The 13,587-nt window shown below is 43.2% G+C and overlaps 1 protein-coding gene across 1 annotated transcript; it reads left to right on the plus strand.

The window, feature by feature from the left end:
* The first annotated feature begins 8,690 nt into the window (after positions 1–8,690).
* Positions 8,691–11,433, plus strand: LOC118994457 (carcinoembryonic antigen-related cell adhesion molecule 21-like). The gene is made up of 3 exons (XM_037057094.1): positions 8,691–8,754; positions 9,230–9,583; positions 11,120–11,433. The coding sequence occupies exons 1-3, from the start codon at positions 8,691–8,693 to the stop codon at positions 11,398–11,400; spliced, it is 699 nt and encodes a 232-aa protein (XP_036912989.1). The 3' UTR covers positions 11,401–11,433.
* Positions 11,434–13,587: the final 2,154 nt, after the last annotated feature.

Consider the following 13,587-nt stretch of genomic DNA (forward strand, 5'->3'; position numbering starts at 1 on the left):
GTAAGGTGCTTAGGAGTTCCAGTTTTGAGCATTGGATGCCCATTCTACTTTCAAATTTTTCTTTGAAATATACGCGGTCTGTTCAGAAGGTATCCAGTTATGTAATATGAAAAATAGAGACATATATTTAAGAAGATACAAAATATAAGAAACATTGTACACAGGACAATGACACCTCGGTCCCCTTCAATGTAGGTTGGAACCTCACACAGTTATCCCACTCACTAACAGCTGCCCCACGGTGTTTTCCCCAATCTCATGGATAGTATGAAATCTCTTTCCTTCCAAAGGTGGCTTTAGTTGGGAAAAAAAGAAGTTGCAGGGCACCAAATCCGGGCTGTAGGGGGGATGAGTCACCCTGGTGATTTCATGTTTCACCAAAAATGAGACATGATGCATGATCAGGCCTATTATTTTGATAAAGCTGGAAATACCCAGTGCCTATAGCTGTGGTCTTCTGAATTATCCAAATATTTTCTGCAGAGGAATGTTCAAGCTTAACATAAAATTTGATGCCAATTTCTTGTTCTATACACTCAGTCATTTTGAATGTGACAGCCACACAGTACACATGCTCAGTTAATGGTCTCTCCTGCCCCCACTGACTAGTACAATGAAGTCATCATTGTTCATGCATGTGCATTCCTGTCCTTGTTCCTTGGCTGCCAGGTTACATTGATGTACTTCAAACTGTTCTCATATACTTACAATGGCTGGACTTTTTTCTGACAGACTTTGTCTGCTTTTTCTTCTTTTATGCAACATTGTGCCACATTTTTGCTCTTTAAGGCATTAGTCAAAATGCCCCACTTCAGGGTAGAAAATACTATGTGTGGATGTACAGGCCTGTACCCACACTGCTTCTGAGACTGGGTACGAAGCCTCAGCCCTCGCTCTGTGAGAAATGAGAGCATGAAAAGTGAACATGGCCTCTCCAGGCATGAGACATCTGAGGGAGAGAGGCCAGTGAACGTGAAGTCTGCTCAAACTCCCTGAGCACCTCATAGAGGCAGGTTACACACAATCTCATAGCCGATTCCAGCATCACACATCCCTGGTTTTCTTTTCTTATGAGATAAAGAGTTTTTAGCTCCCATTAACAGTTATCCAGTGGCATGTCCTACAATTCAATTCAGTTCTGACAGTAAGTACCCAAATTGCATGCCGACACCACGGGTTCAAGTCTCAGTAACACAAGACTGCCATCACTTCTGATGACAGTTGCAAATGAGGTGCCTGGGCTACTCACATTGCTGACTGGTTGACTGCAAATTTGGGACTATTCATGACCTCCCTTAGGTATTATAATTATTGACAAAGGCTCACAGAACCCAGAAATGGTTTCACAATAACTGATTTACTATAAGGATATAACTCAGGATCAGCTGCATGAGAGAGACACACTGGGCTAGACACTGGGTGATAGTAATGAAGCCTCCATATCTTTCCTGTATCCCTCCTCTCAGAACCTCTCTAATCCTTATATTTAGTGTATTTTTAAGTGTCCTGATGTTGATATGATTGATTAAATAATTGGCCACTGTTAATTATCTCTAGTTTCTCTCCCTTTTCAGGATTTTGAAGGATTGAGATATATGGATTTTAAAAAATAGCCATATACTGGAGTTCTGGCTAAGGTGAAGGCATAGGTAGAAACCCTTCACTTCCTCGCACAACCGAAAGGAAGATAACAACCACTCTAAAAACAGTAAGCAACCAGAAGTGACAGAAAATCAAACCACATGGAACTCCAACAGCCAAGGTATTAAAGAAACAGTCAAGCAGACCAACCAAACCAGTGCACCAAGACAAAGAAATATGGCCCAAATGAAAGAACAGAGCAAAACTCTAGAAAAAGAGCTAAGTGATGAGGAGAGAGCCAACCTATCGGATGGAGAGTTCAAAATACTGGTGGTCAAGATGTTCACAGAATTGATTGAGCTTAGCCACAAAATGGAAGAACAAAGGAAGGATACCCAAAGTGAAATAAAGCAAAATATTCAGGGAGCCAACAGTGACAGGAAGGAAACCAGGATTCAAATCAATGATTTGGAACAAAGGGAAGAAATAAACATCCAATCAGAACAGAAGGAAGAAAGAAGAATGCAAAAATAAAAAAGAAGAGAGTCTTAGGAACCTCTGGGGACAACTTTAAATGTTCCAATATGCAAATTATAGGGGTGCCAGAAGGAGAAGAATAACAGCAAGAAATTGAAAACTTGTTTGAAAACATAATGAAGGAAAACTTTCTCAATCTGGCGAAGGAAATAGACTTCCAGGAAGTCCAGGAAGGCCAGAGTCCCAAAGAACTTGGACCCAAAGAGGAACACACCAAGACACATCATCATTAAGTTACCCAACATTAAACATAAGGAGAGAATCTTAAAAGCAGTGAGAGGAAAGGAGACAGTCACCTACAAAGGAGTTCCCATGAGAATATCAACTGATTTCTCAAAAAAAAATAAAAATAAAAAAAAAAAACCTTGCAGGCAAGAAGGGGCTGGAGAGAAATATTTAAAGTCATGAAAGGCAAGGACCTACATCCTTCATGACTCTATCCAGCAAAGCTATCATTTAGAATGCAAAGGCAGATAAACTGCTTCCCAGATAAGGTCAAGTTAAAGGAGTTCATCATCACCAAGCCATTATTATATAAAATGTTAAAGGGACTTATCTAAGAAATTGAAAAAGATAAAAAATTATGAATAGTAAAATGACAACAAACTCACAACTATGAACAAATGAAAACCTAAAAAAAAGAAAAACAGTGAAAACAAAAACTAAGCCAACAAGTAGAACAGAAACAGAATCAGAGAAGTGGAGATCACATGAAGGTTTTTCAGTGTGGATGGGGAGGAAAGGATGAAGGGTAGTACAGGGAATAAGAAGCATAATTGGTAGGCTTACCATAGATTAGGAAAGGTTAAGAATAGTATAGGAAACAGAGAATTCAAAGAATTTGTGTGTACAACCCATGGACATGAACTAACGGTGGGGGAATGCTGAAGGGTTGAGGGGGGTGGGGGTGGAGGGGGGATAAAGGGGAGAAATTGGGAAAACTGTAATAACATAATCAATAAAATATACTTTAAAAAACAGCCATACACTAAAACTGACAAGTTCAGAGGAGGCCTGCATGGTGAACCTTACAAACTCAGACTCGTCTGAAATTAAACTTGCTAACTAAAAACTAATCACAGTGGGTAGTCCTGTTTTATACCTGGTTCTTTTCTAAAAAATGTCCATCTTTATTTTAACCTGTCCAGCATATTTTTGAATCTATGATATTACATCTTTAAAATGACAGGGTAATATCCTTTTTTCTGGAACCATTGAAACCGGAAGAGGCACCAGCGTTCAGGCTGCCCGTCAGCACCAAACCCAATAAGCAATGACAGGGATTGAATCTTTATGGGAGTTTCACTCAGATGGCTGGGGATCTGAGAAGATGGTGGGTTCATACCTAACAGACCATCATCCATTTTCTTTCCAAGCCAGCCTTTTTTTTTTTTTAACGGAGAACAAACTGCAGTGAGGGGTTTTGTCATAAAGGGAAAATTAGATTTAAAAAACTACAGTATCCTCACCCTGGGCAGTTAGCTATTCCCAGGGGTGGGTGGGCATCTATCTCCCTGGAACACAAAGGCCCAGATGCCTCCACTTGACCCCAGGCAGTGATCTTCAGCAGTGCCCCAGGAGATCAGCTATTTTCCCAGGAGCCAGGATGGGCCTTATCTGTAGTTTCTAAAACAAAGCTTTAACACATGCATTACTTGCTAAGCTTGTAACTATTTACCTTAAACTAAAATTTTCCAATTCTTAAGTCCCTTATCACCCTCACTGTGCAAGAGCAGAGACCAAAAACTTCTCATTATTGTTTTTGTATTAATTGTTAACTGCTACCTATTCTGTAGTCACCAATGTAGAAGGAGTATTTGTCTGCTTGTTTCACTTTTTATCCAATTCGAGTGATTCACGTTTAGCCTTCTTCCAACTCCCTAATCTGTCCCCAATGGATTTTACAGAATCCCTTGTGCCTCTTCCTCTGATTGGAATCTGTAAAATAAGGTGAAGAACTGTCATTCTATGGAGTATTTTGTCACTTTGTTAAGTTGTTCCTTCTCATTCTGATTACCTCACAGAATTGTCTACATGTTAAACATTCCTTACTTTGACATTTACTGGGCACAGTGTGGTAATGTGATACTTGGCCTTTCCTCCCCTGGCAAATTGCTGGTCACATAACTTAGACTTCTGCCCTGGCAACATCCATTAGTAGAGACCACAGATCCAAAGGCACACCTGAAAAAGCAGTTACTTCATTGAGCTCTTCCCCTAGACCTCTCCTAAAATCTTTACCTTTGGAGAGCAGATAGAACTCCATTAAACAAAGGAAGTAGTATACATTCTTCTTGAGGCACATCTACTCAAATTTACTTTTCAAGTACGTTCTCTTTCTCCTAGACTCTAAAGTGTCCCCACAAGACTTGCCACTAGGGGAGCAATGGGCAGTGGCAGCTCCTCTGGGCAAACCTCCTGAATTGTCCCCAAAGCTCCTATATTTTTTATTCTGCCATTGGCTGACAGCAGCCCCCTCTGAGCCTCATGTTTTTCCCATAGTGTTCTAAGACAGCCACAGCAGCCCCACCCAGTCAGTCTTATAGTCCCATCCTGGTTTCACTGACCCCAGGTTTAATAAAGGTTCTCCCAAATCACTTGGGCTTGTTTTGTGAAGCTTTTCCTGCACAAGGTGAAGAACCCACACACTACCAGTGGGCTTTAGCACACCTGCTCTGGGTTTGGCCACCGTTCTGGTAACATTTTGAAATTTAGACAAAATGTTATTGCAAAAAGCAAAAGGAAGGAAGGAAGGAAGGAAGGAAGGAAGGAAGGAAGGAAGGAAGAAAAAGAAGAACACAAACCAAAAAAGGTGTGTGTATACTTAAGAGAGGTTAAAAGTATGTAGCTTTCTTAATCTGTTGGTTGTTTCTGAATAAGTAAAAATAGACAAGCTAAGAAAATCAAGGATGTTGTAGAAAGTTACTGGAATAAGAATATTGAGAAAGGAATTTCATGTATAACTGCTTGAACCTAATTATTGAACATTCTTACACCCTAACTCAAAAGGCTCACTAATGATATTAATTCAAATGGAAACTGAAGTGACTATAAACACGGCCCTCCATGCCTGCTGCTGAAGCAGAGGAAATGTACTTATGGAACTCTTACTGTCCTCCCTGCCATGGAACTTTCAGATGGTAATTGTACTTGACAGCACTGTGTTCTCACAGCCTTGTCCCCAAATAAACCTTAAGGTTACAACTTGCAAGTGTGTAACTAGCAAAAATCATATTAATAATTAATAATTAATTGCAGGTGGGCCATAGTGAATGATAACCCACCTCATGGCGATAATGTTTAAACTGAAGAAGCATGTAAGGTGCCCTCAAACTGGAAGTAAATGTAATACCAGATACAAAATACAGAGAAATGAGACAAACAACAAAACTCACTCCATGGCAGCTTGCAGGACAGAAATGACCCAGAGTATTTTTCTAATAAGGCCTGTGGGACTGACTTCCTCCCATTTACCTGCTTTTTCCTTGAGTCCATTCAGCTTTGACTTCCATCCAAGGTTGAGGTCTTGCTGCATCACCAATGGTTAATCGTTCAGCAGGACAAACACTGCCACTAAGCCTTCCTAAGATTCCTCTCCTAGCACTTGAGACAATATTGTCTAACGAAAAGATTCATCACCAGTGCATCTTTTGGAGTGATTTACGACCGAAATGGGGAGGTGTGGAATAAACCTGATGAGCTCAGGGGAGGCCTGCGTGGTGGACTTACAAACCCAGAGACCTGAAGTAACCACATAGGATGGTGTGAAATTAAAATTTTGTAACTAAAACAAGTCAGTGTGGGTACTTGTGTCCTGAGCCGGTATCTTTTTTGACAATGGTCCATCTTTACCCTAACCAAGCCTGTTCACTCTCTTTTTGCATCTACCATTACATACCTTTAAAATGTCAGAATAATTTCTAGATAGGACAGGGGAACACAGAATGTGTGGTCACTTGCTTCCATCTCCAAGGGCCTGAGGTTTCTACAAGAACTTCTCTTCCCCAAACAGGAGAACCCATAGAGCCCCTGGTTGAGTCATCACCTGGAGCTGCTCCAGCTCCTGGGCTCTGGGAGGACGCCTACAGCAGATGACAGACAGGGGCACAGATGACTTACATTCAAAGCCCCAGTACAGTGCTGTTGGACATATAGCACATTTTGAGGATCAACTCTCCAAGCAAGCAACCTCCCCCAAAAGCTGTCATCTGCTTAACTATGCCCTTTCTTAGAACACTTGAAAGAAGAGAGCTCGGTCTGAAAGAGCACCACCCCCTGGTTGGACAGGTCTCCTGGCACTGGGCTCATGGTACTCTGGACCATGCCTGTCCTCTCACAGGGCTCACCCTGCACTGGTAGCATCCCTGTGCAGCACCTGCCATTGGTTGCAGGTCTGCTGCTGACCTCCACGGCACAACACTGAGCCACACAAAAAACATAGAAATCCACACATGAACTGGCTTTGGCTAAGAAGACGGAAGAGTCTGATTTTCATCCCCTGTTTCAACAACCTTTCTCAGGCCCTCCCTCCTTCTTGCTCTGCCCCACCTTGTACTTCTGGAAACTGTTAACAGAAAGGGGTTGTGCAGTAACCTTGACAAGCTCAGGGGGCCATGTGGCAGGCCTGACAAGCCTCACAGGATATTCTGATGAGAAATTTCTAGCTGAGATGGACATGGCAGTTGTCACATCCCAGGCCTATACCCTGCTTAGCAAAGGTCAATCATTAGTGTAAGTGAGCCCTGACCCCTGTTTTTATGCATCTTAAATTGTACGACTTTGGCACAGCAGAGTGATTTTCTTTTTAGACCATTTGAAGGCACAGACTCTAGGACAAGCATACGAGATTCCAAAACACTTCATAGTACCTGGTCCCCTGAATACCCTCCTTATGTCCAGAAAATGTTAATTATTCTGTACTCATGAATCTTTAAAAAGAATAGTTTCTTCATTTTGCCTTTTATCTAAATCTAGAGATTTCTCCACTGTGCTTTTCCTCAGTTCCTAATGGGTTTCTTGGAACTATTTTCATCTTCTCCTTTGATTATAAAGTATAAAATAAACTGCAAAACTGCTATTTTTTTGCAGAATTTGAGATCTTTCTCCCAGGTATACGGCTCAGATAAATTCATTAAATTGCTCCACAAGTTTAAGTATTTCTCACTTTGGCAGAATGTAGGAGCACTTCCTCACACAGGGGATTCTGTGCTGGCATCACCCATGGGCAAGTCTGGTGGCCACAAGAAAGCCTCCCAACCAGAAACCAGAGGTTGTCCCAACACTCAGGAAGCACAGGGACAGGCCCCACAAACAGACATGGAGGGGAAAGGTCTACCTGAACCCATCCCCCCATGACACAGGCACCTGACTTTTCACCATAGTCCTTTCTTCCTGGGACACTCAGGACACCTCCCCCTCATACCCCAAAACTGAAGGTTTTACCAAACTCTCGGTCCTGGGTCTCTGTACCTGGAAGCAGAAGCCAGGCTGGTGACACCTGAGAGAGAAGAAGGGTCTCTATGCAATTGTCACCCAGCTTCATCCCTTCTACCTCCAAAGTCATCTCTGTGACCCCCCTGCTGGGAGGGAATAAAACCCCAGAGCATCTGAGAACAGGAAGCAGCCTGGATTCCCAGCTGGGTTCTGTGTCACAAACAGAAATCACCCCATTCTTTAGGACACCTGGGGCCCTCTGTGTGGTTCTAACAGACCCAGGACAAAGTCACTGCAGAGGCCAATGCTGGGGAGAGTGAGCCATCCTTTCAGGGACATGTTTGTCCCCACCAGGCTTGCTATGCAAGTGTGCTCCACAGGCCAGTAGGATGAATCTCTCCTGAGAGCCTGTTAGATACAGGCCCAATTCCCCCCTGCCAAGCCAGAATCTGTAGTATAGCAGGACCTGGAGACTTCCCCTGTGCACAGGAGAGCAGAAGTGGTTCTACCTTCACACCAAGGGATCTCATTTCAAATGGGCATCTCATTAGCTGGACAGCTGCTGAAGCTGCATTTTTAAAGTGTCATCTGGTGTAGCAATGTTTACAATGTCTCACAGGTGATTGAATGCACAGCAGGTGTGACATCCCTGTCACAGATATCTCTGAGCTAGCTCAGGAATATATATTCTGAAGGGAATGGTCAAACATGAAAGAGAAATAGGCTGTGGGATAGACTACTGAGCTCCTGAGAGGAAGCTGTGGGGAAACCCCGAAACCCAGACACCCCAGATTTGTGCTTTTCCAACACATCCTGTGAGTGTGGGCTAGTGTGTATACATGTGTGTGTGCATGCAAGTGCAAAGTTCAGAGGCTTCAGCAGTTCCCAGGAAACAATATATCAAAGGACAGTAAATTGGTAAGAAGAGACAGGTTGGCATAAATGAAGTCAAAGAGTGGGAGGGTCCTGGGCACAGACTCTGCCCCCAGCACATGAATAGTAATCTTGCCCCAGAATAAAGCTCAACCCACCAGTAGGACACAGAGCAGATTGCACCATTCTGAACACAGGTGCCTGTGAGCCTCACCAAACCTCAAGATCTTCTCAAAGAGGCAGCCACAGAGCAGACAGCAGACACCATGGGATCCCTGTCAGTCTCTACCCAGAGAGGACTTGTCCACTGGCAAGGGCTCCTGCTGTTTGGTGAGTAGGAGACAATTCCTTTGGGTAGTAGGCTAAGGATCTGACACACAGATTGGCTGGGATCTGCTGAAGAAAACAGTGCTCTGAGAGAAGAGGGAAAGCTTCTGTTTGGACCTGAGGGTGAAAAAAAAGGAGCAGAGTAGGATGAGGAAAAGGGGTCAGCAAAAGAAAAATCTCATAATCTGGAAGTGGTGAGAGGCAGGAAAACCTCGATTGCTTTGCATTTCCAAAGCTATTCACCACTGAGTATTGAATGCTGAAAACATTATAATAACAATTTATGTCAGGTAACACCAGGAAACAACTGATCCAGGGGTGGTAGCCATTTTCTTTACTGTAGCCTGTGACCATGGGAGACACACTCACACTCAGAGCAAGGCTGAGAGTTGAAGAGACCTGCTCAGGTTCCAGGGCCTTGTCTTTCCCTCCTGACACATAGATCCCAATATTAATCAATTTCTCTCTTCCTTCCTAGTCTTGCTGTTAACTTTCTGGTGCCTGCCCACGAATGCCCAATTCTCTATTGCATCAACCAATGTTGCTGAAGGGAAGGATGTGCGTCTGAGTCTCCGAAACAGGCCTCCCAATGTTATAGGCTACAGGTGGTTCAGAGGAGAAAGGGAACTACCTCATAAACTGATCGCAGGTTACTTCATATTGGAGAAAAAATTTGTAAAAGGGCGATTATACAGTAGACGAAAGATAGTAGACCTTGATGGATCCTTGCTGATAAGGAATGTCACCAGGAAAGACAGAGGAATATACACCGTAGTGGCCCACCTTCCAAACTCAGTACAACAAGCAGGATTTGGACGACTTGATGTATTCCGTGAGTGATTACTCTCTGACATCTGGGTGTTAGGTGGGGTGACTTCCACTTCACACACAGGACTGACATCCCTGAACTCTCCCTTTGTTTCCCTCTGCATTGTGTCCCAGGTTGGGTTTTGGCAATCAGTGCAGGATACAGAGAGTGGGGACAAACTTCCTAAGATCTCGGTTCCCTTCCCAGTTTCCAGCCCTGCAGACAGAAGGACCAGTCTGACAAAAACTAACTTAACAGAGGGAGACCAGCCTCAGTGCAGCCCCCTATGTCCTTGACACTGAGAATGACCCTGACAGCTTCTGTCAAAGCCTGGTTTCAGAAGCGCCCTGAAATTCTCACAGAGTTCGCCTTGAGAGCCCCTCCCAAGAACCCTGTCCTGGGGATCTTGACTCCAGGACCCTTGGGGAGCCTGTGTCAGGTTGAGTTTGATCTCCCAGGAAAGGCTAACTGGGTAGTGGTTTAATGGGTACCCAAGCCACAGTCTTCTGAGCTGGTCACCAGCCAGGGGCACACCTTGGCAGAAATAAAATTCAGTCTATTGCCTGAGACTCTTGGTAAAAGCACAGTTAGACGATGTTGTTAGATGTTAGCCAACTGTCCTGGGGGACTTAGGAAAAGTTCGGGTACAGGAAAAGGTCAGCATCCCCAGAAAGAAACTTAAAAATAAAAAGATGCTCCTGGAAGGTCCTCATTCACCAGGGATCAGCCCAGGGGATTCTCTGTTACAGTTAATCAGCAAGAGGTGCCTCTCATCTCAGCGGCTCTTCTATCCCAAGATTTAGGCCAGAAACTGTAAATATTTTATGATTAATAGACTGAGAACCTGGCAGCCCAATATTCATCCTCCTTCATGGAGAATAAACTGAGAAACAGGGACATACAGTCACAAAAGCAGAGTCACACAGACCATGAGCATCAGATGATCAGGGCCAGTTGAGATCTGTCTGGAGTCACAGCCTTGTCTTCTCCTCCAACCCAGGGGCCTATGAGGTGCCTGTGGATATTTAAACCAACTGTTGGTTCAGATCATTCATTTGTTTCCTGATGTCTGTTGTCACTCCCACTGGAGTATGAGGGAAAAAACTTTGCCTTCTCAATCCACACTCTACCCCTTAAACCAGCTTAAGGACCAACATGCAACAAATACTCAGTTGCCTTTGATTAATTGGGAAGAAATAAATGGTGATTGAATGAATGCATGAATGAATGAATGATCCAAAATCTGTTCAGAGCCTGAAACCTGGATGCAGAGTCCCCGGATTTCTAGCCACAGGGCACAAGCTCTCTGTCCCTATGGGGACTAAGACCCTTGTCTCAGACCCTTTATGCTCTCCAATGAAATAGTATTTCTTGTAATTGGTCTTAAGCCTTGGGGGATTAATAATAATAATTTTCACATGAGGAAGAATCAAGGTTTTTCACAAGGGTGAACTCTGCATAGTTCTCTGTGGGCTGCTAGTGGCTGAGATCTCTGAGGAAGCCGTGTGGCTCCATGTCTCAGCCCATTTTCAATCAGTCATATTCTCTGTTTCTCCACAGAGCCTGTGAAAATGCCCATCCTCCTAACCAGCAATGGCACAATCACAGAGAATAAGAATGCCGTGGTCTTGACCTGCTACACAAATGCAGTTTCCATTGATTGGTTCTTTAACAGCATGAGTCTGCGTCTCTCAGAGAGAAGGAAGCTGTCCACGGACCACAGAAGCCTCACCATAGACCCCGTCCAGAGGGAGGATTCTGGTTATTACCAGTGTAAAGTCTCCAACCCCATCAGTTCTGCTGAAAGTTGGCCCCTTGAGCTGCATGTGCAACATGAGTGACTCTCCTCCCCTCTTCATTGTTATTAAATTCTAAATAAAGTATTTTGCATTGTTACAATAGATTTGTTCTGAAGGTGAATATATCTTAAAGGATTTGCACTGAGTCAATAAATACATAGCAATATGAGATGACATTGTCATTATTGCTGACCTAAGGTCATGTTTTAGACCACACCCCATCTCAGTTTGGTCTCATTTGCACCATCTCCACATTAGAGGGGATGTTGTGTTCTTTGGAGGATCAGCAGTGGCCTTGTGATAACCAATGAGAGCGAGTGACAAGCTCACAGGATCTTAGCTCTGTCCCTCCTTCAGGCAAACATGTGGAGGTACTGGGACACTGTTGTAGACAATGGGGATGGACAAGAGGACACCGTGTGTGTAGCAACACTGATCTTTTCTTTCTTTTTGATGGCTTTTGATAGCTTTCTAAAGCCTCTTGAGTATTCTTATTTATAGGGCAATAAAATTATTTGCATAAATTCAGTACATCTCTGTTCTTTTTGCTAATAGGATATATTTAGAAACTTTATGATAGAACCAAGGCTTTAGCTCAAATATTCTACTTCAAACTGATGTCCACATAATTAGAAATGACCTCACACTTTATAGAGCTAAGTGAGACCTGATGGATCTTTTGGTATTTTTTTGGTATTTCTTTGGTATTCCTTTGAAGAAAAGGACATCACCCAAAGCTAGAGAGACTGCAGGTGAAGTGTGAGCATGAAGCTTCCTAACCTCAAGAGGCTGTTAAAACTCCCATCATACGTTTTATTTAAAAATCCTGCCTCAGAGCAAATGAGGTGGTGAATATCAGTTCCTCTGCACTTAGAGGAGTAATCAGGCCAAATCAGGTGACTCCATGTGGTAGGATCAAGAATACACTTCTTTCTTAGGGATGATGTTTAATCAAAGGGGAGGTGTCTGTATAGAAAAATATAATGTCTCCATGGAAAGCTCCAGAAGTGCAGCCTTCTGGAAGATCAGATCCGGACTCTGCTCAAGAACCCTCAACTATTTTGCACCTGTTTATAAAGAGCTGGGAACTTGTACCTTTTTGTGAATTGCAGTAACTGATGGAAGTTCAAACTGGGTCTTGGCTGAAAGAGATTTGGCTGTGTTTCCCTCCACTGTGCAGAAAGCAGTTTTGTTATGACCTGGGGCCTTTCTGTTCCTCAGAGTCACTGACCTTTAAACAGGATCTTTCAGACTGTAGGCCTCTGACCTCCATTTTATCAGAGCATTTTCTTCAAGAATGTAATTGCAGTTTGTAACTGTAGATTCTTTTTTGCCCTTTACAAATACACAGAAGCCTCCTTCAAATTTTTCATCAGTGTTATGATTCTGGGAGTATCTGTCACAAGGGCCTGGGCCCACCCCATACAATTCAGTGCTCCTGGTGTTTCTGTGTCTCGGTCCCTGCGGCAGGTAGAAACCTAACTTGGGTGAGAACATTTACAACCATGATGTAAAAAGACTTCACAGTTGTGAAGAATTTATGCAAAGTTGTACTTTCTTTTTCTGTTCTGCCAGTTAGCAAACAGAGATATCTATGATTCCTTCTCCTGTTCTTAAAACCTCCACAGCTTTTTGTTTCAGGGTCGCTGAGTTCCAGCTCACTACACTATTGCATGAACTTTAGTAAAGTCTTTCTTGCCTCTTTAAATCTGTGTGATGCACACTTCACTCTGAAACCACCTACGTATAATTAGCCAATCCTGTCATCTTGCTCACAGTGTCCATCCTGACCATATTTTCAAACTTGAAAATTTTAAAATCTGACTGAAATTTTCCTAGCAAATGTTTCCAGTTGTCCTGCCTCCACTGTGGATTGGCATCCACAGTAAAAGAAGGTCTGACTGCCCAGATTTTTCCGGGGACCAGGTTGCTTCAAAGTGGCCTTTGTCTTAGAATCTGATAGAAAGGGCAGGTGTGAACCTCTGCATCTCTGAAGTGGCCTACCCATCAGCAGTGTTTTCATTGTACATACATGTTCACTCACCTTCAAGGAAAAGATTACAGAGGTTTGAAAAAATATTCTGTCATGAAACTCAGAAACTCTAGTAAACAATCAGGTTCCTATCATATCAGCCCCCCACAGGCCTCACTGGAGGACCCTGTTTTGTGCCATCTGTGACCAGGAGCTCTGGTCAAATATCAGCATCCTTATTTTTTGATTTCTCTATT

The sequence above is a fragment of the Sturnira hondurensis genome, unplaced genomic scaffold (assembly GCF_014824575.4).
Source record: "Sturnira hondurensis isolate 20B ecotype Veracruz unplaced genomic scaffold, ASM1482457v3 Scaffold0009322, whole genome shotgun sequence".
In the NCBI taxonomy this organism is placed as follows: Eukaryota; Metazoa; Chordata; class Mammalia; order Chiroptera; family Phyllostomidae; genus Sturnira; species Sturnira hondurensis.